Raw genomic sequence first — 26,928 nt, 5'->3', positions numbered from 1 at the left:
CGGGATGAAACACCATGTTTTATTTCACTGCAGTCACATCATTCAGCTCAAACAGACGTCTGGAGACATAAAACATATTCTGATCATAAAGATCTCAACGTGAGACCAGGACGGACCGGACGAGGACCGAGTCCGTGTACCACAAGTCAGTCTTGAGTCCTGGCCGGTACAAGTCACGGCCCACGGCCGAGACCGGCCCGTCGTGTCCGTCTGCCGGTCTGAAGTCTGTTTTTAATCTTTGGGTTTGAGGACGACTTCACAGGCAAAACGCTAAACATCACGAGTCCCCGCTGTTCGAGTCCGAGTCCCTCACCTCAGACTCGGGTCCACACAAAGACCTGGATCTGGCAGCTGAAAACAGACCGGGGCAGACTCCGAGGTCAGAGGTCAACAGCTGGACTGAAACATCGTGAAAATACGAAAATGGATGAAAGAGAAAAACTCGTTCAGACTCTTAAAGTTAACAAAGTGCTTCATACGTGCTCGTCTTTCTACACTTGTGAGGACCCTCACCGGCACAACCACGACCTCTGAAGCGGCGAGCAGCGGCCGCAGAAACATCCTCACGCGACGGTTTGAAACTGAAACTGGTCCTCACAAAGATAGCAATACAAGCGCGCCCACACAGAGAAAACCTCAGCTCAAACTGATGTCTTTTTGTCTGACTGGAACAGAACCAAACCTCGGACCTTTAACCTCGGACCGACTCGGGTCTGTTTTTAAGACGCGTTCGGCTCAGTCGTTTGGTTTGAGTTCAGACAGACGCACAAATGTGTTTCTGACGACAAACAGCAAAGTACATTCATCTCTTCTTAGTGTTACATCTCAGTGTTTGTTCTCTTTAATCAGGTGTTTTACATAAAATCAGTGTTTTAAGAAAAGTTTCTGTACAGCTGCCAGAAGCTGAGGGAGCGACGGGGAGCAGGTTTCAAATCTTACATCATTTCATTTTCTATAAAAAAGGAAAGAAAGGTTCGTGTTAAAGGACAAAACATAAAACCGATTGTTCTAATTGTAACGCAAACGATGAAAAAGTGATCGGCAGTTTGTGAAAAGCAGCTTAAAGAGCCACAAACACAACGAGGAAAACCGGCAGCTGCTGACAGAAAACCCTCATCTTCGTTAAATGACACCAAAACCTTCTGACCGCCGAGTTCCCGACAGTCAACATACGTCAGGTGTTTAAGGGCTGCGGCCCCCGCCAGTCAGAACTGAGACAACTGCGTGAGCTACAGCTGTTAGCCCGTCTGTTAGCCCGTCTGTTAGCCCGTCTGTGTTCACATGCAGTCAGACTGTCCCGTCAGAGCAGCCGAACCAGCAGTCAGCAGCTCCTGTCTGCAGTGGACCCGTGGACGGACAGACAGCTGTCTCTGGATCACTGCGAGACTGAAGGGAACTTAGAAACAGCAGGATTCTCAGGCAGGTTCTGCAGCCGCTCTCTGCTCTGGCGTCTCAGCTGATTCATGAGGTTTATTCTGGACGGACGTCAGAGACGACGACGTCCTCTGGCTGCAGCGATCAGTCTGAGTGTTTTAACTGTTTTAAAGCGTCTTAATGTCCTCCATCAGCTGTGAGTCGCTGCTGCAGCTCCACCTGCTGACAAACTACAATAACGGACTTCCTGTTGCCTTTACAACACCTGCATGCACCTGTCCCTTTCACCCCCCCCCCCAGTCTGTGAACCCTCTGGTTGATGTGCTTCCGGGCAGCCGGTCACTTGGCCGGCTGGTGGTCGGTGAACCTCTTCAGGTGGTAGCGCAGCACTCCTTTGGTTTTAAACGTCTTGCCGCAGCTGCAGGCATGCGGCCGCTCGCCGGTGTGGTCGAGCTGGTGGACCCGCAGCAGCGAGCTGGTGAAGAAGAACTCTCCGCAGGTGATGCAGTAGTGGCTCTTCTCCCCGGTGTGTTTGGATCTCTGGTGGCTCAGCAGCGAGCCCGACGTGATGAAGCTCTGGCCGCAGTCCTGGCAGCTGAACGGCCGCTCGCCGGTGTGGATCCTCTCGTGGGCCCTCCAGGAGTTGTGGTAGGAGAAGGACTTCTCGCAGTACGAACACTGGTACAGCTTCTCCTTGGTGTGGCTCAGCCGGTGCATCTTCAGGTAGTGAGCGATGGTGAAGCTCTTCCCGCAGTCGTCGCAGGTGAACGGCTTCTCGCCCACGTGGAACAGCGTGATGTGGGATCTCAGGTGGGACGACTGGGTGAATCTCTTCCCGCAGGTGGTGCACAGGAACGGTCGCTCCCCGGTGTGGGTCACCATGTGAGACTTGAGGTGGGGCGACTGGGTGAACCTCTTCCCGCACTCGGTACATTTGTAGGGCTTCAGTCCGGTGTGCGTGCGGTTGTGCAGCTTCAGACCCTGCAGGCTGGAAAAACACTTGCCGCACTCGGTGCAGTGGTAGTCCTTCAGGTCCTCGTGGGTCCTCTGGTGGCACCGCAGGCCGCTCAGCAGCTTGAAGCCTTTGCCGCAGGTGGGGCATTTGTGTGGCTTCCTGTTGGAGTGAGTTACCTGGTGGAGCTTCAGACTCTGAGGGTTGCTGAAGGTCTTCTTGCACTTCAGGCAGGGCAGCAGCTTCTGGTTCTTGTGCGACTTGCGGTGGAAGTTGAAGCCCTGGTAGGAGACGAACATCTTGTCGCAGACTTTGCAGCGGTAGCACTTCTCCCCCTTGTGCACCTCCAGATGCTCGGTGAGCTCGTCCTGCTCGCCGAAGCCGTCCCCGCAGAACCAGCACTTGAAGGGTTTGGTCCCCGAGTGCGTCCGGTGGTGGGTCTTCCAGTCCCTCTTCAGGGCGAAGGTCTTGTCGCAGTACGAGCACTGGTAGGGCTCCTTGCGGTCGTGGATCTGCTGGTGGACGACGAGGCTCATCAGGGTCGGGTAGGTCTTCCCGCACTGCCAGCACTGGTTGGGTTTCTGTCCTCGGTGGGTTCTCCGGTGAGCCTCCAGGTGAGACTTCTTGTAGAAGCCTTTCTTACACTCGGAGCAGTAGACCATCTTCCTGCCAGTGTTCGTCGGGTGGCACTGCCTCGGTCTCCGGTTGCAGAGCTGAGGGTGATCGTCTGCTGGGATGGAGAGGTCAGAGACAACCACATTAGAAGACTGCGTGGAAACGTTTGTTAACCGACACCAAAACAATATTTGTTTCGAGGAAAATCAAAGTGTTTTTCAACAAATCCAATTTTTCTATTTTTTACAAAATAAACCAAAAGTATCAAAACGCAGCTGCACGAGGAAGCGGGATCTATTTATTCCCCTGATTTGTTTTTTTATTGAAAGATTGTAAAGACTATAAATGAGTTCAGTTCTTACCGAGAGACAGGAAGTCCCGCCCCTCCAGCCACACCCTGCAGTCGGTCAGTTTGACGGACAGCTTCTTGAGGACGGGATACGACTGGATCTCCACGTCGCTGTCCGGCTCCACTTTGATCCGAACGTCTTCGGCTGCGTCCTGAAATTACAGCCGACAGTCAGAGACGCCAAACCAACTGAAACACGTGAGCTTAACGTCGATGTAGAAGTTTAAACCCGTTCCCTCCTGATCGCGCCCCCCACGCCGCCCCGGAGAAAACCAAACCCAAGTCCGGCTTTGTTTTTAGACCCTCAGTGAGTTTACGCAGGTGCTGTCGATGAGGGAAGTAGTCATTTCATACAAGGCGAGATGGAGACGCGGTGGACGTCGCTATGCGCTCCGACAGCGAGCAGGAGGAATAATCCCAAACTCAGGACGAGGAACACGAGCCGGACTCTTCCTCAGATTCATCTGTGGTCAAACTGTTCGGTAGAATTTAGTCTATAAGAGGAGCTGACAGAAAATCAAACCACAACTTCAGCGAGGAAGTCGACGTTCCCCCACTGAGGCTGAGGACCATGAGCTGTGGCCGAAATCTCCGGGGAACAAAGTCAGTAAGGGGACATTGAGATCAGACGTCAAACTGATGTCGAACTATTTAGTTTCGTAGTAATCAATAATCAATAATCAAAAGCACGATGTTTCTCCAGCGTGTTCTGTGTTTCTGTCTAACATCTCAGACTATTATAAGATTTGAGGAGCAGGATGATGATGATGATGATGATGATGAAGAGGAGGAGGAGGCGGCTCCGTCGTCTCTCTAGAAACCAGCGCTCTATTATTTTGCGCTGCGGACGCTTCATATCCAGGTCAGTGCACACACCTGAGCGTCCTGAAGCTTTACCTGACAGCACAGCGATCACAGCGAGCGGCAGGTAGCCAACAGGAGACGGCAGGTACAGGTACGAGCGATGGCTCTGCGGGGGGGCCGCCGCTCTGCAGGTGTTCAACAGACGCAGATAACTGTTGTACAGATTATATAATGTTCAGTGCAGGCGTGTTTCCCTCACATGTAAGCTAGACCGACGTGTCCCTGCTCTTTCCTTCCACACTGCACGTACTGAGGCCCTCAGGGGCCCTCGGGGGCCCCGCTCCCCCTCGGGGGCCCCTGGGGAACACTGTAGTGACCACCGACAGCGAGCCCCATGACGCTGAGCTCTGAGGCGAGGAACTCTGCGCTGGTTGTAAAGTCGAGACTTTAAAGTAACTAAAGCTAAACACTTTATATTTTTAATAACTGTGATGTTTGTTAATAACGTCGAGCTTTGGACTGTCGGTCGGACACGACGACACGCTGAAGGCGTCGCTTTGGGCTCTGGGTCGTCGTGACGGCGTTTCTCACCGTTTTCCAAACCGATCGATCGATCGATGGAGAAAAGAATGGGCAGATGGATCCAGAATGAAAAGCATCATCAGCTGCAGTCCGATACAAACCGGTTCAACATGAGCTCCAGCTCCACCAGCTGCAGCAGCAACATCCTGCTTTACATTAATGCACGAGGAATAATAACCTGATGATAGAATATATAACAGCACAGCAGCCACAGGGACGCTGCACTGCTTTAATACTTTAAGGGCTTTTTCCTGATCACACTCTCACACTCTCACTGCAGCAGAGGGTTTGAAGCTGCGAGGTGTTTATGTTTGTTATTGTCTTTACATCAGACAAATCAAACGCTCTGAATAAATAAGTGTAAAAGCTCTGCAGGCCTGTATAAGGCCGGCCTACCTGTGTACCTGCCTACCTGTCTGCACTCACTAAGCTTGGAACCGCGCGGCTTTGGAGGAGTTTTTCGTTTGATTACTTTACAAATCCTGCAGGTTTGTCCAACGTTACCTGGCCCAGCTGTGTGTCACAGCGTGGGATCCGTACTTCCTCCACCTGAGCATAAACACTGACCCGCAGGCCTCCAACACCAGCTAACCTAAAAACCAGCCCACAGCCGGGACAGAACCTCAGCCGAACTCCGTTCAGAATCCGGTCACTTTATATTCGCGGTTCTGCGACAGATTCACGTTAATAATTCTGATTAACTCAAACGGAGGCACATGACTCTTTGCTTCGGCTAACGCCACCCTCGTTCAAACCGGAGCTGCTGCGCTGCTCCGCCTGTTCGTCCCCGCGCTCCGGCAGGAACGAAACGGGCCTGTAGTGTTAGTTCAGCGGCACAGTCGTGTCCTGCTGAGGCCGAACTAACTCCAGGACCGTAATAACGCTTCCCCTGGTCTTTGTGCCACTCGCTGTGCGCGGTTTGAGAGGCGGGTCGCTGCTTTTGCATCGCTCTGTTTATGAATGGAGTTTGGCGGCAGGGAGCCTCCCCTCAGATCTAGAGGCTAGCCGCGTTAGCTTAGCGCCGCTAACAGCTCCGGTGTGAGTCTGAGACGCGCGGGTGGCTCGGTGTGTTTACCGGGGAAGCCGCGTCGGTCTCCATCCCGCCGGCTCCGCTGCTCAGTGAAGATCCGACCGCTGCTTTCTGAAGCCGTCGCGTCCCGGAGAGCCGCGGCAGCAACTTCTTCTTCGGCTGCTGCAGCGGCGCGAGCAGCTGCTGACTTCCGGGGGGAGGAGCCTCCTGTCCGCCTGCACAACACTCACTGCAGGCCAACTTCCGGGACCAGCAGTCCAGGACCGAGCAGACGCAGTCCAGGTGAAAACAAGAACACAAAATCCGAGCTAGAAATAAAATATAATGTAAGATTTCAGCTGTCTGGGGTCCAGTTAGATAAAACCGATATATTCATGAGATCTCCTCTCGAGTCTCTAAAGCAGGGAAACATTTGTGAGTATCATCAAGTTATTGTATAGAAATGACATTTTGTGTAATATTCCTGAGTCAGCGCTGATCTGGATTACTCTTCCTGTGAGAGTCCAGGGGGGACGAAGGCCTCGGGGCGAGTCCCTAAACCGTCCCAGAGCCGCGGCAGGCCGGAGTCACACCAGGTGGACTTTCCTGCATGTCGAGAGCTCGGCTTCCTGTGCGGATCGGGGTCGTTACCACGCTGCTGGGGCTGGGCGGCTACTCCAGCCCCACTGTCGCTTCACATCACACCCGAGGGTGCAGCGCAGCAGCGCCCACGCTCGGGCGGAGCCCTGGCAGGTGGACTCAGACTTCAGGACAGACAGCAGGACGCACCTGTGCAGGTGGAGGTTCAAAGCCTGCGATCACGTCCGGCTGAAAGCTCTGGAACATGAAGCGCAGCCTCGAACGAGACCGAGCGACCCGGGGAAACCGTATGAACCGAGGTAAGGGGGAAGAACAGCTGCAGCCTGAGCGGGCCGACAGTCCAGGTACCTGGTGGTGCAGGTGTATAAACGAGCCCACGAACCCGGAGGACTTTGCTACAGCACAAGCTGAGGACGCCGGCGCCTCACAGTCCGTGTCCCGGAGCCGACGGGCCTGATGACAGTTTGTCCAACTGTGTTTGGCGGTTAAAATACATATTACTGTTGACCCCGCCCCCCCCAGAGACCCAAACCCTGCCTCTACATGTGGCCCGGCCCTGTGAGCTGCAGCAGGAGGTGGTTCTGCAGGACCTTCACTGTTAAAGTAACACAATACAGCAGCAGAGCGACAGTCTCTCTCTTTATTAAAGACATGAATAAAAACATCCCACAGGTTTAAAACACAAGCTGGAACAACATCAGTCCGTCAGCTCAACATCTGGAAACAACGAGCCGCAAGACTCAACATTCAGACGCCAGCAGACTCGACTAGTTTACCTGAGGAGGGTCCGAGAGGCAGACGGCGTCCTCCGCTAGAGACAGAGACAGGCAGAGACAAAAATCATCAGTTTACAGTAAAAGTATTTTGTCGAACGAGCTACTAAACTACATCACTGATTTGTTATTAAAGTCCTTCAGCTGGTGGATCACGTGACCTCCAGTCAGCTGGTGGATCACGTGACCTCCAGTCAGCTGGTGGATCACGTGACCTCCAGTCAGCTGTTGTGGGATCAGACGAACGCTTCGGTCAGTCTTTGTCAGGGCGCCCCCGCTCTGAGAACACACTGCTCGGCGGCGGCGCTACAATTCGGCCTTTTGTTCACATCATCTCCCAGCAGACATTAGCCCCGCCCACTCTGACATCATCCCGGCTGAGTGGGCCGATGATGTCAGAGTGGGTGCGATACCATATTATGACCTCATCGGCGAGGCTTCTGCGTGATTGGATGTTCGTTCAGATGTGATGACACTCACCATGTCGGAGCTCTGACCTCGCTGCTGACATCACAGCTTCACCTTCAGGGGGCCACGGGTCGTTCTGTCAGAGCCAATCAGAGAGCAGAGTAAGTCAACAGGTAGACTCAGATCAAACCGATCCGGATCCCTGGGAGCCGCCTGGATCAGACTACGCGCTCGGTCGGTTTTGTCACGGCCCCCCTCTGCGAACAGACTGCTGGGGGGGCTTCAGTCGGCCTTTCGTTACATCACTTCCAGGCAGACAGGTAATGAATCCACAGTCAGACACCTGGACCAGAACACCTGGACCAGAACACCTGGACCCAGTCAGAGCTAACAGCTGATCTGGTTCCTGGACTGCAGCGTGCCCTGTGGGTTTGCTGTGTTCAGTGGATCTTACCTTTGTCCATGAGTCTCCTGAGTCCAGGGGGGGACAGATCACACAGATCCTGGTCCTCTTCAGGGCAGCAGGACTCTGAAAAGAACAAACGTCAGTTATTTGCCTCCATTTTACAAAACTGCAGCGTTCAGCTGACGTCACACGTGTCCCTCTACACTGAGTCCAGGTGAGCTGGCTCACTCACCTGTGGGCCACCTGATTAACCGACGCCCAGTTTGTTGTAAAAGTCATGTTTCAGCACAACCTGAACGCAGACCGCTGAGGGGGACGGCGTGTTCCAGGGACGACGGCGTGTTCCAGGGACGACGGCGTGTTCCAGGACGACGACGGCGTGTTCCAGGGACGACGCTGGCTGTGAATGAAATGTAATGTTACTAAACAGGTTTAGCCAACACATGCGCACTGGAGTCTGTTGAACCTTTAGCCAGGCAGGCCGCGTGGTAACGTTGCCGCCATCTTGAATATTCCCGCCACACAAACGCAGTTTTCAGTCCTCTCTGTTTGATAAACCGGAGTCTGGACTCCTGCTTACCTTTACCGGATCCACCCGGGCCGGCTGTTCGGTGCTCAGTCCGCAGAGCCGCCTGCAGCTAACGTTAGCCGTTAGCCGCTTATGCTTAGCTGGTGGTTCCCACAACTGACGCAGCGGCCTTTACTCCTCAGTGAAGGCCGAGCGGCAGCAGCGACACCGGACTGCGCTCAGCGCCTTGTTCCGGTTCAGCGACATGAAGCCAGCGGGCATCTTCCTGCGTTCAGCTCTCAGGAAGCAGCCGCTCGGCGCCATACTGTCTTTATGCGACCCAGCAACCAATCACAGTTGGCTATTTTCTTCTTCTGGGGTCGTTTGTCGGGTGGCGAACAGCGCAGGCGCGTACCGCCACCTTCCGGCCCGGAGTGTCCCGTCAGACCCGCCAGCTGCAGACTCCAACAGGACGACACAGCATTTAAATACCAACATGTTTATTTGGTTCTACATACCTGCCGCTTCTGTTCATCAGGAAACACCTGGACACTCATTTCTACAGCTGCTTATTTATCAAGAAAATGTGGTTGAAAAGAATTACAATACGCTTGCACCACCTGCATCCAAAATTAAATGCGAAAAAAGTAAATAATACACAAGACAGACACATTAGAAACATAAAATAATAATAAAAAAAAAAAAATAAATTATAATAGCAATACGCTAATATAATCAGATATAACTGAAGCTACAGCTGTATTAGGTGCAATGTTACCTCACACCTTGTTTCTTTTGCAGAGCCGTGAATGCAGCAGAGAGAGAACACACACACACGTTTGTGTTTTTGAAACAGCAGAAGGTGAAGTGACGAACAGGGAGTGTGTCTGTGGATACCTGAGCGGTGAGTGACCCGCCCGCCCTGCTGCGGACAGGAAGCACCCAGAGATGGGATTTCTTTAAAACTACGGACACGGACCACGTCCGTCTTTGTGCAGCGAAGCCTCGCGTTTACGACGAGAGGAGCGACACCTGAAGGCAGCGCGCGCGCGCGACTGGACTGACCGTTATTTTAAAAAACATCAACCGTCGGGATTTCCTGAAGTTTTAACTTGTTTGTTTTACCGACAGCTTGGTTAACAGGTTCCGTTATTTACTCCGAGAAGAACCGGACAGAAAGAACCAGGTCTAACAGAAGAGATGGACGGTAAGGACGAGCGGCTGGACCCGGTCCGGAGCTTCACGGTCGGCAGTTTGAGGCTGGACCCGGAGACATGGCGGGAGTTTGTCTCACAGGAGGACAACCAGGTGACCTTCACCAGCTTCTTCAACGCTCAGGACTACTGTAACCTGTACATCTGTCGCGATTCACAGTCGGGACTCTCCGTCAGCCTCGACTTCCCCAAAAATGTCCAAACCAAAGTCGTCTGTGTCTCCAAAACGGCCCGCGAAGTTGTCACGAAAGAAAACGCCAGAAAGATTTTGATAATTCAAGAAGTTGAGGGAGAGGACGCCATGAGCTTCATCATCGCGGTCTCCGAGGAGGTGAGAGAGCCAGGGCTAACTGCGAGCTAAGCTAGGTCTGACGTCATGGCTAACATCAAGGCTAATGGTGTGCTAAGGCTAATTTAGGTCAAATAAGGCTAAAGTAAAAAATAACAGAAAAATACATGCTAGCTAAGCTTACTTAAGGCTAACTGAGGTACGCTAAGTTAAGGCTAACTGTAACGCTAAGGCTAGGTATGCTAAGGCTAAGCTAGAATAAAGTCTAATGATTACATTATAGCTACGTAAGCTAAGGCTAAAAGTCAGGCTAACGATAAGATGAAGACTAGCTAAGAATAAAAGTCAGGCTAACGATAAGATTAGCATAAGGCTAAAAGTCAGCTAACGATAAGATGAAGACTAGCTAAGCTAAGGCTAAAAGTCAGGCTAACGATAAGATGAAGACTAGCTAAGCTAAGGCTAAAAGTCAGGCTAACGATAAGATGAAGACTAGCTAAGCTAAGGCTAAAGTTAAGGGTAACGGTAATGTGAAGGGCAGGTCAGCTAAGGCTAAAAATCCAGGTTTTTGTGCGTGATAGAGCTCCACCTGCAGGACGTTCAGGCTGTAGCGAGCAGCTGAAGGTCGAAGGTGTGTTGTCTCTCCCCTCAGGTGACCTGCCCGTTGCTTAGAAACCCAGAGACCAGCGGCAGCTGGGCAGCGGGCGTGGCCGAGGAGGCGCTGAGGTTCATGGAGAGACAGAAGAACGAGGCGCTGGTGATGAAGTCTCAGATAGAGGGACGGACCTTTCTGCCTTATCCTGGCGCTCTCCGTGACGACGCTCTCCATGATGACGCTCTCCACGACGACGCTCTCCATGACGACCCTCTCCACGACGACGATGTCCATGACGACCCCGAAGGCCGGTAGGACAGACAAGCGTCCACCTCTGTTGTCATCCAGCGGAGGCTTTGTGATTTGAACTAAAACATACAGTCAGTCATCTCTCTCCCCTCCTCTAACAGGAAGTTGTCAGATCTGAAGCTTCTTCTTCTCGTGTTATTTTTTCCCCCACCAGCTTTCTGCCAAGTCCCGCCCCTACTCTGCCTCTGATTGGCTAGGAAGCGAGTACTAGCCAATCAGAGAGAGTGCTGGCGGAAAGCTGGTGGGGGGGAAATAACGCCTTCTTCTCTCCTCCAACAGGAAGGTGTCCGACGTGAAGCTCCTCCACGCCTGTGACTCGATGGTCATAGAGTGGGCGGAGCTTGTGTCAGAGTTCCTGCAGCAGGACTCGTCTCAGCCGGTTCTGGACGGACTGAAGCCGCTTCCCTCAGAGGAGTTTAGCTTCTGGAAGAACAGACTGAAGAACCTGCACTTCATCCAGCAGCAGGTGATGATGTCACTGTGGCGGCAGGTGGTGATGTCGCTGTGACGGCAGGTGGTGATGTCGCTGTGACGGCAGGTGGTGATGTCGCTGTGGCGGCAGGTGGTGATGTCACTGTGACGGCAGGTGGTGATGTCGCTGTGGCGGCAGGTGGTGATGTCACTGTGGCAGCAGGTGATGATGTCACTGTGGCAGCAGGTGGTGATGTCGCTGTGACGGCAGGTGATGATGTCACTGTGGCAGCAGGTGGTGATGTAATCAACATGTTCATCCTCAGAAAGCATCTTAAAGCATCTTTCTCAGCTAGTTCTCTCCATAAACAGTGTTCACCAGGTCAGTCGGGCGTTTCTCCTTTCAGCCGTTTCTTCTTCAGGGATTCTTACAAGCCACCGGTAGTATTCTCAGTAACAGACATGCCGTATATCCTTCTCCCTCCAGTTTAATCAGGTTCATTGGCTCAAAGCTAAAAATAATGCGGGTTTGAAAGACCGTCTACAGGACGCTGCGAGCTGTAGTCCAGAACGGAGCCTCAGAGGAGAACTAGAGGTCTGACTGTTGATGCGAAGTCATCAGAAGGATCCAACAGTCTGCAGAAACAGTCTGTCAAACTGTGACCGAGTCACTGTGGGGGCGTCCTGATGCTGTTAGGTCAGAATATTACAAAACAAACGCTACATTGTGATTAGAAAGATGGAATTTTACAATCAAAAAGTGCGAACAAAGTTGTAATTTTATAAGAAAAATTAAAATAGCGTCATAAACTTACACTTGAATGTTCAAGAGAAATTTCAGCTCCTTTTACATGTCAACATTTCAACTGCAGTTATCTCTTCCTCCTCTTTACCGACACTTCAGCTGCTTTCAGTGCTGACACTTCAGCTGCTTTCAGTGCTCACACTTCAGCTGCTTTCAGTGCTGACACTTCAGCTGCTTTCAGTGCTGACACTTCAGCTGCTTTCAGTGCTGACACTTCAGCTGCTTTCAGTGCTGACACTTCAGCTGCTTTCAGTGCTCACACTTCAGCTGACACTTGCAGTTTGTTTGTTTACACTTTGAGTGACAGTTCAGCTCCTTTCAGCAGTTTCGCTTCACCCAGTGCTTACACCTACACGGACACTTCAGCTGCTTTCAGTGGAGGTCGTTCCATTTTAAATGCTGATTCCACTTCTCGTAGGATTTATCAGTCAATCAATCAAGCATTATCTCTACAGCACCGTCCAACAACCGAAGCTGAACCAAAGTGCTGTACAACATTAAAAACAAGATAACAACTAATAAAAGTACAAACAGCAGAGCACATTACAACATTAAGATGCAATATTAGTTTTCCTGTTAGTTTTTCTTATTTATTGTTATTGGTATTATATACCTCTATTACTCTCGACAGTACAGGCACCTCCGCTCATTACTTATTACTTATTACATTGTATTATTATACTGTATTATCATCATCAACCGGTAAACCCACCTGGTACTTCACACTTAGTTTATCTTACACTTATATCCACCTGGTGCTTCATTTATGTTCTGACCTGTTTTTAGTGTGTTTATAGTGTATCATATTGTTTGCTAGTACTTCCTCCTGTGTGACTGACGTGAAAGGCGAGCTGCTGTAACAAAGAGTTTCCCTTCAGGATCAATAAAGTGTTTCTGATTCTGAAGATAAAGAGAAGTGTCGCAGGGCCACTAAGTGTTAAAAGCTGTTCTACATAAGTGGGTTTTAATCTTTTTATACCTGTACGTTTCAGCAGCGACTAGATAAAATGAAATCTTCTGTAGTTCCTGGATTCTGTCCTTGTTACTGTTTGTTCAGTTGCTGAGCAGCAGAGCTCAGCAGGTGGCGTCCATCGTTCAGAAGGCAGACAGCGTCTACTGGTCCACGCTGAGAGACATCTACAGAGACGTCCAGGAAGGTAGAAGTAATCAGTCTGTGAAATAACACTCGTTATCTGCAGCCTGAGACGCACCTGACCTCTGACCTCTCTGACGTCGTCCTCTCAGGTCTGAAGGAGGCTGAAGATGTGAGTCTGAATCTGAATCCTCTGCAGGAGAAGCTGGAGGAGGTGGAGCAGGTGGAGTACCAGCAGGTACCTGAACGCCGCCAATGGTTTATGTCTGTCTGTTTACAGTCGCTGTTACGATGAGACGACGTTAAGTGTGTTTTACCTAAAAACAACGAGAAACCTCTGTCCCTAAAAGCTGTTACACGCCAGCAGTAAACCGGATCGGGCTTCGTGGACCTGGTGTCACGGCGGAGAGGGGGACCGGTAACGGGAAGGACCCAGGCAGACCAGCGTTGCCAGCTCTGGCGAGACAAACAAGCCCAGTATTGACACTTCCTGTTACAGTGAACAGGAAATGAGCAGCACGTTGAAATCAAACCACTCAGCGTTTGAAAAGCAGCAACAGATTTTATTTATATCAGCGTTGGTGGGTTACTCTTGTATTTTAGGGCGACGCTGAGGAAGCAGTACCCAGTAATAATTACACTTTACGTTGACAGAATATGTGATTGTTGGATTACTCACAAAGCGAGATGTAATCTGATTACATCTAGTCTGCACAGCCGGGAAATAAAAAGCCTGTAACGATGCTGATTTAAAAAGGAAAAGTCTGAAGAGTCATGAGCTGCATTCACTTCTTTTATCATCAATAAAAACAGAATGAATCAGAGTAATCAATAGTATTTGGAACAAATGAAATGGGAAAATCACCACGATAATGGCCAGAACAATGCCGTCATTCCAAAATGAAAGATGTTTAAATTTAAGGAGGAACAAGCAGTCTACAAACTACCGTATTAACATGTTTAATTACAGGGTAGCTTACATGTTTATATATTTACATACGTATGTCAGAATTCATCAGAATGGGCGCTCTAAAAATACAACTATAAACCTATGAAATCTGACTACTCGGCAGAAACCGCAATGAAGCCGGATCTGTGAGGCTGACAGGCGGGAGGGGGCGTGGTCACGGGGGAACATGGCCACCGTAAATGTAAAAAAATGAAGTCGCTTGTCAGATTTTCCGAAACATGTTTTTTAAAACAAACCCAAAAATCTGCAACCCGTGATTTTTTCCGAGCGACTTTAAAAAAATGAAGAAGAAGCCCAAAGTCGCGTATCAGAGGCGGACTCGGCCACTGTGGTGCAGACGGCCGGGGCGGCAGGGTGATATCAGACAGTACCTGGCAGGCAGGTGCAGGTAAAGGCCCGGTTAAGGAGGTGGGCGGGGCAGTCGGGTGACGGAGGGGAGGGGAAGTCCGAGGGCATCCGGTCTCTGTATGTTAGTATGTGAACGCCGCCTGTGACCCCTGCTCCTGTACTGGTGTTTGCTGTGACATCATCACTCTGTGACTGCACTCTGTCTGTGATTGGCAGCTGGGGGACAACATGGCGGCTGTGATGGAGGAGGTGCGTCTGGTGTGGATCAGGTCTGAGTTCTACTGTAAACCCTGCAGGATGGTGGTCCTGCTGCAGGAGATCTGCAACCTCTTTATACAAACGGTACCGACACACACACACACACACACACACACACACACACACACACACTGTGTCGTCATCAAACCCCCTTCATCTTCTTCTTCTGCTGCTGCTGCAGAGCAGGAAGTTCCTGCGTGGGGAGGAAGTGATGCATGGTCTGGTGTCAGACCCTGGTCCGGTCCTGGATGATGTCAGACTGGTGATCGGGACCCTGCAGAGCCTCAGGGAGGCGTACACTCAGTGCAGGACCCAGCTGGAGAACCAGAAGCAGGTAGAACCGCAGACTGTCAGTCGTGTTGTTTCCGTTTGATCACTGCAGGGTGTTTACGTTACGCTGTGAGGTCATTTCTCCACCTCCCTCCACCTGTTCTTTCATGAACGATGTGAACTCTCAGCACAGGCCGAGCTCACCTGTCAGATCAAGGACAGGAACAGGAAACAGATACAACAAAGACTTCAGATGGTCCTGTCTAGATGCTAACCCTGGATTTAGGTTCATGCAACAAAGCTACTTGGTTAGCTTTAGGAACAACGAAGAAACAACGCGTACAATCTTGCGAGAGTTTCACAAATCCAGGGATCCCATCTAGAGACGACCACTTCAAATCATGATGGTCTGACCTGAAACACACAGACAGGTGTTGGTCCTCTCATCGCCTCACAGAGGTCGACTAAACCCAAAACTGTCTGTTCCTTTTGTTAAGAAGCATGGAAAGTAAAGTATCGTCATTGCTGCTGGAGCTCGGATCAGCTGTGTGAACAGTGTGTGTATTATCACTGTGAGCTGTATGCACACAAACTTTTAGCATCTTTGCATCTGAATTTCAGCTGTGACTTTGCGTGAAACGGCTTTATAAATGTCCAGATCAGAATGTGTTTCTCTCTGCTGCAGGATGGAGTCGCACAGAGCTGGGACTTTCCTTCACACCTGGTCCTCATGCACCTGGACAACTTCCTGAAACGTCTGCACAGCATCCAGGTACACGTGCACGCGTCTGACGTGGTAACAAACTGAATATCTTTAGGTTTTGACTGTTGGTCGGACAATTTTCTCACATTTTATAGATCAGACGATTAACTGAGAAAACAATTGGCAGATTAATAGATTATCAGAATAACCGCTAGTTGTCACCCTACAATTTATTTAAAGGTCCAGTGTGAAACATTTAGGAGCAGCTGTCGGCAGAAATGTAATATTCATAAGTGTGTTTTCATTAGTGTAGAATCACCTGAAAATAATAATCTACCTTAGAATCAGCCTTTATATCTACAGAGGGAGCGGGTCCCCTTCCACGGAGGCCGCCATGTTGCACCGCCATGTTTCTACAGGAGCCCAGAACGGACAAACCAAACACTGGCTCTGCAGAGGGCTGTTTGTGTTTTTCGTGAGTTTCGCGGCCACTGTAGTTTCTCCTGCATGCCTGGAAGGGGAGGGCGAGGCGAGCGGTGGTCACATGGCTGCAAACTGCAGTTTCACCACTAGAGGCCACTAAATCCTCCACACCGGACCTTTAAATGACCACAGCACCAGAGCTGCAACAATTAGTCAGTCGATTAATCGTAAGAGTCAGTTTCAAGCAAACATGTCCAACATTTGATGGTTCCAGCTTCTGTAATGTGACGCTGATGGTACATGATGGTAAACTGAAAAGTTTTGGGTTTTGGACAAAACAAAACATTTGCAGACTTCACCTTGGACCAAATGAATAAAGACTCGATAATGAAAATAATCATTAGTTGCAGCCGTAATCAGTACCAGCACAGCTGCATCAACGCCATCACAACTCGCATTGAAACAGCGGGTCACAGCAGCTCCTCTCTCCCCCCGCAGGAGGTGTTCTGTGTCAGTCTGCAGCTGTATCAGTTGGATCAGACGGTCCTGTCCGGTGTCAGCGGCAGGATGTGGACTGATGTGGTTCAGGACGTGTATCAGCACTTCGTGTGTCATGTGACGGTTCTGTCTGACTGCAACTGTGACCCCACTGACACCGACGACCAGGTGAGTCAGCTGATGTGTGTGAGGTACTTCCTGTTTGACTCTGAGCTGTGTGTCAGACTCCTCTTCCTCTTCCTCTCAGAGCTTTGAGCTGCACCTGGATCAGTTTCAGGTTCAGATGTCAGACCTGGAGAAACGGCTGGTGTCGGTCCTCAGCAGAGCCTTCGAGGACTGCTGCTCCTCCTCCTCTGCAGCAAAGGTACGAGTCTATAACTAGTACAGCAGCTGCAGGGAGAGGAGCTCTGGTCTGATCTGGTCTGTGTTGCAGCTGGTAAAGATGTTCGGGTTCGTCTTGGACCGTCCTCTGATCCAGGATCAGCTGCGTCCTCACCTGATCCGGCTGGTGAAGATGGTTCTGGTGGAGCTGGATCAGACTGAGCTGCTGTTCTATAGTCAGAGAGAGAAATCAGAAACATTCAGCAGGTTCTCTCCGACTGCTGCAGCTCGACTCTGCTGGACTCAGCAGCTCAGACTGAGAGCTGAAGACGCTCTGAACAACTACAGGACTGTACAACACCTGTAAGATCACAGATTATTGCAACCACACACACTGTACACACAGCCGGGGTCCGCACATCTCCTGACCTGAACATGACTCCGGACTTGTTAGTTTTGACATGGGACCTGGGCTCAGTGTTTAATTACGGCCTGTGTTCAGTTCAATTCGATTTTATTTATACAGCGGCAATTCATAACAGAAGTTATCTCATTGCACTTTTCCTATAGAGCAGGTCTAGACCGAACTCTTTATAATATTATTCACAGAGACCCAACAAATCCCACCATGAGCAAGCAATTGGCGACAGTGGCAAGGAAAAACTTCCTTTAAGAGGCAGAAACCTCGAGCAGAACCAGACTCAATGGTGGGCGGCCATCAGAGAGAGAGAGGGAGGTTTTGGGGGAGATGGAGGCACAATGCAAATACCACCTAGAATTTTAAAATAGTAATAATGTAACGGTAGTGGTAACATTAATATTAATAAAGTAATAATAATAGGAATGACAGTCATAGGAATAATAATGTCAATAATAGTAACTGAGCCAATAACAACAACTGTAGTAGCAGTTGTCGAGCAGGAACACAGGGGCAAAGAGGAAAGTCTTAAGCCTACTCTTAAATGTGGAGATGGTGTCTGCCTCCCGAACCCAAACTGGGACCTGGTTCCACAGGAGAGGAGCTTGATACCTGAAGGCTCTGGCTCCCGGTCTACTTTTGGAGACTCTAGGAACCACCAGTGACCCTGCATCCTGGGAGCGCAGTGTTCTAGTCGGGTAATAAGGTATTATGAGCTCTTTAAGATACGATGGTGCCTGACCATTAAGAGCTTTGTAGGTGAGGAGAAGGATTTTAAACTCTATTCTGGATTTTACAGCGAGCCAGTGCAGAGAAGCTAATATTGGAGAGATATGAGCTCTTTTCCTGGTTCTTGTCAGTACACGAGCTGCAGCGATCTGGATCAACTGGAGAGTCTTAAGGGACTTATTCAGCAGCCGGATAATAAGGAATTACAATAATCCAACCTAGAAGTAACAAATGCATGGACTATTTTTTCGGCATCATTTTGAGACAGGAAGTGCCTCATTTTTGCAATATTATGTAGTGAAAGAAGGCAGTCCTTGAAGTTAGTTTCATGTGGGAGTTAAAGGATAAATCCTGATCAAAGATAACTCCGAGGTTCCTTACGGTGCTGCTGGAGGCCAGGGCAATGCCATCTAGAGCAACTATATCTTTAGATAATGTGTCTCGGAGCTGTTTGGGACCAAGTACACTAACTTCAGTTTTGTCAGAGTTTAACATCAGAAAGTTGCAGGTCTTCCAGGTCTTTATGTCCTTAAGGCATGCTTGAAGTTTAGCTAACTGATAAGTTTCATCTGGCTTGATCGATAGATATAATTGGATGTCATCTGCATAACAATAAAAGTTTATGGAGTTTCCTAATAATATTGCCTAGAGGAAACATATATAAGGTGAATAGAATCGGTCCAAGCACAGAACCTTGTGGAACTCCGTGACTAACTTTGGCTCACCGTTAACATGTACAAACTGAGATCGATCTGATAGATAGGGTGTAAACCAGCTTAGTGCGGCTCCTTTAATGCCTATTACATGTTCCAGTCTCTGTAATAGGATGTGATGGTCAATGGTGTCGAACGCAGCAGTTGTGTTCAGTCCTGGACTCTGTTTAATTACAGTCTCTGTGTTGTGTTCAGGTACCTGGACTCAGGGGAGTCCCAGCTGGTTCTGCAGAGGTTCCAGCAGATTGTGGACCTCCTGCAGGACTTCAGAGACCAAGTCAGATCAGACTGGAGCTGTCAGCTGGACTCAGACTGTGGATTCATCCTGGAGCAACCTCTATTACAACACAACCAGCAAGGCATGCTGGGAGTTAACTGCAGCCACAAGGTCAGTCAGAAGAATAACAATGCTGTTAGACGCGAACTGGTTTGAATAAGAGGAGCTAAAGACTCACCTGCTGCCTCCATTCACCTGTCTGCTGCTGTTAATGAGGATGACAGGAGCTCATGTGATTGGCTATTATTGAAGCTGGTCACCAGGACACTCTGACGCAGTTTCAGCAACTGGCTGCTGTCACTGGCGCAGTCAATAACACGTGGTGTTCCCCAGGGCAGCGTCCTGGAGCCTCTACTTAAGATGAGCCTCTATTTCAGGTGATGTGTTTTGATTAGCAAGAAAAACGTGTTTCTGATTGGAGTTCAATCCATTGAAATAATGATTCAGAATCAGAACAGAGCTGCAGCACGAATCTCAGAGCTCGACAGAGTAAGTTAGAGAATACGTGGTTTAGTAGAGAGCGAAGGTGGAACTGTGCTGCCACCTCCTGGTACAACAGATGTTGTAGAGCTCATCAAAAGGTTATCATCCTCAGATTACCTCTCCATACACACCTGGAACACCTGGAACACTTCAAAAATCTCAATGTCTTGACAGTGGAGAGATACATTATTCAAATTAAGTGTGTGTGTGTGTGTGTGTGTGTGTGTGTGTGTGTGTGTGTCCAGCTGGAGGCAGCGCTGAGAGAGCTCAGGTACGTGAGCAGGGAGACGGATGTGGAGCTCCGCCCCCACGCTGCTCGACTCTTCACCTGCAGAGATGACATCACACAGAGCTACCTGAGCCTGAGTCACATGGTGTCTTGCTACAACCAGGTACACTCACACACACACACACACACACACACAAAGTGTGGTCCTGAACACAGTTAGATCCAGGTGAAGGTCATGTGACAGACTGTGGTCGTCCTTCAGGTGGTGAGTGACGTCATAGAGGTGGAGCTTCCTCTGATCCAGGACCAGCTGCAGGACCTGAACCACACCCTGTCAGAACTGCAGAGGAACACCTGGAGCTGTGAAGGTGACACATCACATGACACGTCACATGACACGACCAGATTTTGTGTAATTATATAAAGAAGGTTACAGTACGTGTGTGTATATGTGTGCTTGTGCTTGTTCAGGTGTGCAGCACCTGGTGGGCCAGCAGAGAGAGAGAGTGTTGATCTTCAGCTCCACAGTGAGCGAGGCCAGAGCCAACATGGACGCCATGACACACATCATACAGGTCAGTCCGTCTCTGACCTCTGAAGCGACCTGCAGCCAGTGATGAGGTTTCTGTTGTCCACTGCAGCTCAAAACAGGGAGTTTGGTACAAAACAAACTGTAACATGATGTGAAGCTTCATATTAATTTAAGATAAACTTTTCAACATACATTCACACAGAAGGAGGACTGTGGATTCATCACTTCCATTAGAAACATGTTCTGCTCTGTTAATGCCCAGCATGAACAGCAGGAACGATTACAGCAAGAAAGACCTGTGTCAGTGTTCATGTGAACACCTGACTGTAACATTTAAAGGTCCAGTGTGAAACATTTAGGAGCAGCTGTCGGCAGAAATGGAATATAATATTTCTAAGTGTGTTTTCATTAGTGTTTAATCACCTGAAAATAATAATCTACCTTAGAATCAGCCTTTATATCTACAGAGGGAGCGGGTCCCCTTCCACGGAGGCCGCCATGTTGCACCGCCATGTTTCTACAGTAGCCCAGAACGGACAAACCAAACACCGGCTCTAGAGAGGGCCTTTCGCGAGTTTCATGGCCACCGTAGTTTCTCCTACACACTTGGAAGGGGAGGGCGAGGCGAGCGGGATTTAGATGGTTGCAAACTGCAGTTTCACCACTAGATGCCACTAAATCCATGAGACTGTGATGAAACAGAAAACTAGTGGTCTTAACTGCTTTTGTTATTGTTATTTTGTTCAGTAAAACCTTTATCATCAAAACTGTATTCAAAACCGGTGCGACTCGTCTCTGACACGAGTCTCTGTAGAGTTTGAAACAGAACATAGGAGAACCTTTGGAAAATGAAGTTTTGTTGCTGATTGTAGATTTGGTTGTAGTCGTTATCCATCCATCAGTGTGTTACTGCACCTGCAGGGCTGGGCGGAGCTTCACCTGCTGCAGCACTCAGATGAGTTACTGCTGGAGGGCGGCGCTACAGAGCAGAGCTACAGACGCATCAGAGAGGAGGGACAGCAGCTGCTCAGGTTAACACAGGTAACCACAGATTACACCTGAGAAGGAGCAGGAGGAACAGGAGCAAGAGGAGAGACAGGTGCTGATGTGACTGCTGTGTTCTCAGGTGAACAGGAGTCTGTACGGAACTGAAGACTCCTCTGAGTCCTGGATCAAGTATCTCGACCACATCGATGACAAAGTCCAGGGCGGACTGTTCCAGCTGCTGCTCAGATCACTGCACTTCCTGTCTGACAACATGAACCCACAGGTACACACACCTGGAAAGACCTGTGTCAGCCTGAGCAGTACATTAGATTGATTCTTTTGTGCTGTACAGATAATCTCATTCTTGTTGGTGTTTTTAGTTAATCCAGGTGATTTTACAACAACACATTTATGTTGTTGAAAGTTCAGTGAAGCTGAATTCTGTTGCTCCTTCTGATGAAACTCTGAGGTGGATCTCATTCATTGAACCCTCAACTGTACCAGCAGCTGCAGCAGTGACGTTGGTAAAATAACATTACGCAGATTCTCTAAACTCCGACTCTAATCATCATCATGATCAAAGCTCAGAGTAGAAAACATTCAGGAAGCAGCTTCTCATGTTCAGCCGGCGCTGACGTCACTTTCACTGGTTAAAATGACCAGATCAGCTGTCACTAATTAATGTTAATTCAGTACAAAATAAATCTTGTCTGTGGTCAGTTTGTGAGTCTCCACGCTGTAACACCGCTGTACAATCGGAGTGTTTCTGTAGTTCAACAACTCCAGTAGAGTGAGACGTTTTCTCCAATAAACCATCAGCTGGGGCGCCCCGGTAGCTCACCTGGTAGAGCAGTCCAAACAAATCTGATATGGAGGAGGCAAAATCCGAAAGTGCATAAAATTAGCAAAGTCCAAGAAACACAGGGGAAGTCCAAAACACTAGAAAAGCGCTGTAACGCTTGATGCATGGACGAAGACAAACTGGCACAGAACAAAGGAAGCACCCAGAATTAAATACACTCAGGTGAGGGGAGAAAACGAGACACAGGTGAAACTAATCAGGGCAGGGCAAACAATCAAAACTGGCGGGAAAACCAACCAAAGACAGGAAGTTAAACTACACAAGACACATGAGGCAGAACACTTACAAAATAAAACAGGAAATACTAAACTACTAACCTCAAACCATAACAAGACACATATTTAATCAACATTTAGGTCAATATAAGTATCAGATCGGACTCAGTTATCAGCAGATAATCAATATTAAAGGACCCGGATCGGGATCAGGAGTCAAAGAGCTGCAAGTACCAGCTCTCTCTCTCTTCCAGGTGTGTTTGATATTAATCATGTAACTTACATTCTCAGCTCTGATTGGACGGTCGTTTTCTCTCGTGGCTGCTATACTGGCGCACAACGAAGTGGTTCATTTCCCGAGAGACGCGTCCACGCGTTGTTTTCGAGTCCCGGTACCTCGTTAAAGTTATTCCATATTGAACGGGGGAAGCCATTTACTACGACTAAATATATCTATATATATAAATATATATGTATAGATTTTCCCACATGTGTCGCGTCTGACTGACGTCTTGATAGCTGAATAGTTAAGGAGCAAACCACGTGACCACAATGTCCCCGGTTCGATTCCAGCCAGCGACCCTTGTTGTATGTCATACCCTCCTCTCTTTCCCCCGGTTTCCTGTCTGTCTCTGTACCGTCCACGACCTAATAAACGGAAACATGACAAACGTTATGCAAACAAAGCCTTTAAAATCTGTGCAGAGCTGCAGCGCTGCGTTGTTGGCGGTCCGTCTGCAGTTGCAGGAAACAGGAAGTGTGTTCGAGCCGTCAGTGGGCGACGGCCTCTCTGACCTCCTGAAGACCATCATCACTGACATATACACAGCCGCCAGTCTGCCGCCCAGGATCTCTGTGAGTCGCCAGGGCAACTACCAGGTGACTCTGACATCACTTTGACATCACACATTCAGCCCCGTCCAGGCTGCTGTTTGAAGCTTTAAGGAACGTTTCTGAGAAATAAAGGAACTAAACTAAACCTGTCTACCTGTCTGTCAGGTGTCTCTGCAGCAGAGTCCAGATCTCTCTGCGTTGGAAGAGGAAGTGATGCATCGCCTGCTGCAGGTGAGGGAGGAGGCAGAGCATCTGAGGGCAGGGCTGGACAGGTACTCATACCTGTGGCAGAGCGACAGGAGGAGGGTGATGCAGGAGTTTCTGACCTACAGCAGACAGCTGGGACCTGAGGAGCTGGAGGCTGTGGAGACCCCGCCCACCCTGAAGGACTTCCAGAGAGAGGTGAGACACACCTGTCCAGGTGTTTTCATCAAGGTGTTTTTGTCCAGGCGTTTCTGTCGAGGTTTTTTCATGCTGATGTTTTACTCCAGACATTTTAATCCAGGTAAAAACAATTGTATTGTTTATAGTAAATGTGTTACTGTTTCCACCTGCGTGGTGCAGTGTGGGTGGAGGCTGGTGACAGATGTTGAACAGGTTTGTCAGGTCACACCTGTGCTGGCTGATATTGCTGTGTCATCACTTTGACCTCACCTGGTGGCTGCTACAGGTCTGTGTGTCTGTGATGTGTTGTTTCAGATTCAGTCGCTCCACAGACTGAGCAGTGAGGTGACTCACCTGGATGACGTCATCGTTCTGCACAGCTGGCTGCAGGTCGACCTGCGACCCTTCAGAGACTCCCTGCTGTCAATCATCCACGACTGGAGACACATGTACACAGAGTACCTGCTGGACTCAGTCAGTGACAGGTAAACTCACCTGAGACCTGCTGGACTCAGTCAGTGACAGGTAAACTCACCTGAGACCTGCTGGACTCAGTCAGTGACAGGTAAACTCACCCGAGACCTGCTGGACTCAGTCAGTGACAGGTAAACTCACCTGAGAACTGTGTGTGTGTGTTCAGTCTGCAGCGGGTGACTCAGCGTGGTGATGATGATGAAGAGCCTTCATCTTCCTCCAGGTTCCCTCTGACAGAAACCATCATCCTGCTGGAAGCTGCAGGAGTCGAGCTGCCTGAACACCTGTCAGCACAGCTACAGGTAGTGACATCACTCTGACGTCACTGCCGATCTTCAGATCGTGGTTCATGTTGTCACTTCCTGCTGCTGTGTGGCGGAGCATGGGCCAATCCATCGCATCGTTGTTCATTTATTTTAAATAAAGTTTCACCACATTAAAGGAATCAGCGACGTTTACATTAGTGAAAGGGAACTACGTGTTTAAAACGCAGCAGAGGCGTGGCCTCGTGGTTGGTGACGTCACCTGCCTCCAGAGCAGCCAATAGCTAAAATCTATTGCAGTAGCAGGTTTCAGCCAGTAGAGGGCGCTCGCTCTGCATCTTTCTAACACAATGAATCCGTGCTCGGCAGTAAACACACACTTTGGTTTAGTTACGCTTCAACAAACAAAACAGAAGGAAGAAACGAGAAATATCACAGTCATCGTATTATAAACTGTTTAATGTGCAGTTATTATCAGCTAATGACATCACAACTCACAGCTGCCGGTTGTCATAGTAACACAACACGCTTTATGAGCCCAGCCCTCAGCACGGTCTGACAGGACTGAGTCTGAGCCTCCACGCGACTCGGCTAACAGCTAACAGACAGGTTGTTATCGTCGCTGCGTTGCTGCGGTAACCAACATCGTATGCGTGTGATGTCGCTGGGAAACATGAAAACAGGAATCTGTCAGCAGGTCCTGGTCCTGGTACCTGAAACCTCTTCCTGTTTGTTTGTCCCTGGAAAGAGAAGAAGTACATCTAATATAAAAGCATTTTCAGTTGAAGTGAAATAATTATCCTTAAATCTGCAGAGCAGCTGTAAATCTTAAATCTAAAGTTGTTCAAACAGACACGCGTCTGATCGTCGTATCGGGGGTCGGTTTATTCAGACTGATGTGGGCTGACCTGAGATCTGTGAACTCGGTGACACGAGCTGCATCCCACGTCTGTCGTTTGATATTTCCTCGCTCGAACAGGAAGTCGTTGTGGTCCGCCATCTTGCAGGCCGTCCCAAGTGTCTTATTTGTGCTCCGAGGAGCGAGGAGGCGCGAGAGCAGCCTGCGCGGAAGTCTTTTACAGGCCGACACGCCCCCTTATCGGTTATCGGTTACTGATTGGACGCTGCAGCTGATCGGCGCTGCAGTTTCGTAGCGGAGTGGAGACAGATTAAAGAGTGCGTCAGGTTTTATACTCGATGTGTTTTCTGATTCAACATCTAGTTAAAAACAAAACGAGCGCGAACAACTTCAATCTATCAGAGAGCCTTTTCTTTTCAGGGTCTGTTTGTTAACTTTTCTTATGGACGCAGTTAAAGTCAGGAGGAGAATCATTTGTAGTGATGCGGCCGATAATTCCTGAGGTTTGATCCGAGTTACATCATTGCAGTTTTCTAGTTCTTCAGTAATGAACTGCGGCCCGTTCTTCACGCGCAGGTGTTTGTGAAACAGGTAACAGTGATGACTGTGGGCCTTTAGTAGCGCACGTGTGCAGACACCAGCGCACCAAACGCATTTCCTGGTTTCCTCGCTCCTCCGTGGATTTCCAAGGAAAAAAGCGCAAGAAAGCGTGGATGCAGTTAGGACACTGGGGATGCAGCCACAGTTCACGAGGACTTCCTGCTTCCGCTCTGACCTGCTGCCGTCACTGCGGCGCTCTCACATCGCCCTCTACACGAAGAGGTTTCGATCACCTGAAGAACCCGGTTTGTTTCCCGCCGTCTGGTCGTCTGACTGCGCGAGTTTCTTGGCGAATAAAACTGCAGTAAAGAGGAATAATCGTGTCAGAGCGGCCCGGATGAAACGGCTTTACACCGGTAACTTTAACGGGTCCATTTATTTTTGTCTGTTTACAACGTTTCATGAACAGCGTTGAGCCTCAAACGTCTTTTTCTGTCCATTTATTGAAACAGTGAAGCTCCGCCCACTCCCGCTCCGAGACAGAAAGTCACATGACACTTGTTTTTTACTAAATGTTTTTTCAACTTGCACTCTGTTGTTATTGTATAAGTGTTATTGATGTGCATCGTGTAGCTCTGGGAGTAATCTGTTCTGTTCTTTCAGTGTTGACGGACTGAAGAGGAAACAGAAGACGTCACTTCAGCGCGTTCAAAGTTCAGATGTTCAAACGTGATGATTAAAAGTTTGTGAATAAATGAGTCTGACTCTGGGATTCAGTCTTTTTACCATTAAATCAAAATCAGGAGCAGCGGCCGTCTTAAGGTATTTAAACTAATTTAATGAACTGATTATTTTATTCTCTTGATAAAATAGATGAACTGGAGGCTTTCCTCTTTATTACTTCATGGTGTTTGTTAATTTTCAGAAGTTATGATACGTAAAATAGACTTTATTCAGACTGGAGTCAGAGCTACAAGCTGTCTGAACCTCTTTAATTTCTTTTTAATATTTTGTTCCTCACTTTTTAAAACCCCACTAACTGTAAGTGTGTTGCTTCGTCCAGAGAGCTTTATGTTTGTTACTCAGCCCCGTCATTTATATAAATGCTGTCACCTGTCAGTGCAACAGACTGCAGTACCTCCTCCACTGATCCCGCAGGTGAACGACACACCTGAAGGAAGGTGTATCACGTGACTGCTGCATCAGACTGACGTAGTTTGAGCAGCTGTTCCTAATAAACTG

The 26,928-nt window shown here is 49.1% G+C and overlaps 2 protein-coding genes and 1 long non-coding RNA gene across 9 annotated transcripts; 1 reads left to right on the top strand and 2 right to left on the bottom strand.

Annotated features, from left to right (window-relative positions):
* On the bottom strand, positions 1-8,704 carry LOC122886846 (zinc finger protein 664-like). Of its 5 annotated transcripts, none has more exons than XM_044219595.1 (6): positions 8,453-8,704; positions 7,921-7,995; positions 7,539-7,602; positions 7,062-7,096; positions 3,304-3,442; positions 1-3,056 (listed from the first exon to the last, which is right to left on the bottom strand). In XM_044219595.1, the coding sequence occupies exons 3-6, from the start codon at positions 7,567-7,569 to the stop codon at positions 1,714-1,716; spliced, it is 1,548 nt and encodes a 515-aa protein (XP_044075530.1). In that variant the 5' UTR covers positions 7,570-7,602; positions 7,921-7,995; positions 8,453-8,704; the 3' UTR covers positions 1-1,713. The 5 variants fall into 5 exon arrangements, with proteins under 5 accessions (XP_044075530.1, XP_044075529.1, XP_044075531.1 ...); XM_044219594.1 differs by lacking the exon at positions 8,453-8,704 and adding an exon at positions 8,105-8,228; XM_044219596.1 differs by lacking the exon at positions 8,453-8,704 and adding an exon at positions 8,105-8,228 and having other exon boundaries at positions 1-3,053.
* LOC122886830 (dynein axonemal heavy chain 17-like) lies at positions 5,856-26,444 on the top strand. Of its 3 annotated transcripts, none has more exons than XM_044219551.1 (23): positions 5,856-5,988; positions 9,182-9,925; positions 10,536-10,789; positions 11,067-11,253; positions 13,061-13,160; positions 13,249-13,334; positions 14,631-14,756; positions 14,854-15,006; positions 15,628-15,714; positions 16,567-16,734; positions 16,814-16,930; positions 17,000-17,250; positions 18,943-19,135; positions 19,753-19,899; positions 19,999-20,104; positions 20,208-20,311; positions 21,190-21,309; positions 21,395-21,538; positions 23,038-23,211; positions 23,332-23,568; positions 23,866-24,035; positions 24,191-24,326; positions 26,350-26,444. In XM_044219551.1, exons 2-23 carry the CDS (start codon positions 9,581-9,583, stop codon positions 26,353-26,355), a joined length of 3,411 nt encoding a protein of 1,136 aa, XP_044075486.1. In that variant the 5' UTR covers positions 5,856-5,988; positions 9,182-9,580; the 3' UTR covers positions 26,356-26,444. The 3 variants fall into 3 exon arrangements, with proteins under 3 accessions (XP_044075486.1, XP_044075484.1, XP_044075485.1); XM_044219549.1 differs by lacking the exon at positions 5,856-5,988 and adding an exon at positions 8,158-8,285; XM_044219550.1 differs by lacking the exon at positions 5,856-5,988 and adding an exon at positions 8,898-9,027.
* Positions 24,729-26,341, bottom strand: LOC122886939. Its single transcript, XR_006380440.1, has 2 exons — positions 25,196-26,341; positions 24,729-25,027 (listed from the first exon to the last, which is right to left on the bottom strand). It is a non-coding gene; the product is annotated as an uncharacterized LOC122886939 (long non-coding RNA).
* Positions 26,445-26,928: the final 484 nt, after the last annotated feature.

The sequence above is a fragment of the Siniperca chuatsi genome, linkage group LG13 (genome assembly GCF_020085105.1).
Source record: "Siniperca chuatsi isolate FFG_IHB_CAS linkage group LG13, ASM2008510v1, whole genome shotgun sequence".
Taxonomy (NCBI): domain Eukaryota; kingdom Metazoa; phylum Chordata; class Actinopteri; order Centrarchiformes; family Sinipercidae; genus Siniperca; species Siniperca chuatsi.
This window is presented reverse-complemented; position numbering and strand designations above follow the sequence as displayed.

Coding starts and splice junctions, on each gene's coding strand:
- LOC122886846 (XM_044219595.1), bottom strand. CDS start 7,569: ATGTCAGCAGCGAGGTCAGAGCTCCGACATG. Junction 7,097..7,538: donor GAGGTCAGAGCTCCGACATG/GTGAGTGTCATC, acceptor CTCTGTCTCTAG/CGGAGGACGCCGTCTGCCTC. Junction 3,057..3,303: donor GCGGGACTTCCTGTCTCTCG/GTAAGAACTGAA, acceptor TCTCCATCCCAG/CAGACGATCACCCTCAGCTC.
- LOC122886830 (XM_044219551.1), top strand. CDS start 9,581: ATGGACGGTAAGGACGAGCGGCTGGACCCGGTCCGGAGCTTCACGGTC. Junction 17,251..18,942: donor TACAGGACTGTACAACACCT/GTAAGATCACAG, acceptor TGTTGTGTTCAG/GTACCTGGACTCAGGGGAGT. Junction 19,136..19,752: donor GAGTTAACTGCAGCCACAAG/GTCAGTCAGAAG, acceptor GTGTGTGTCCAG/CTGGAGGCAGCGCTGAGAGA.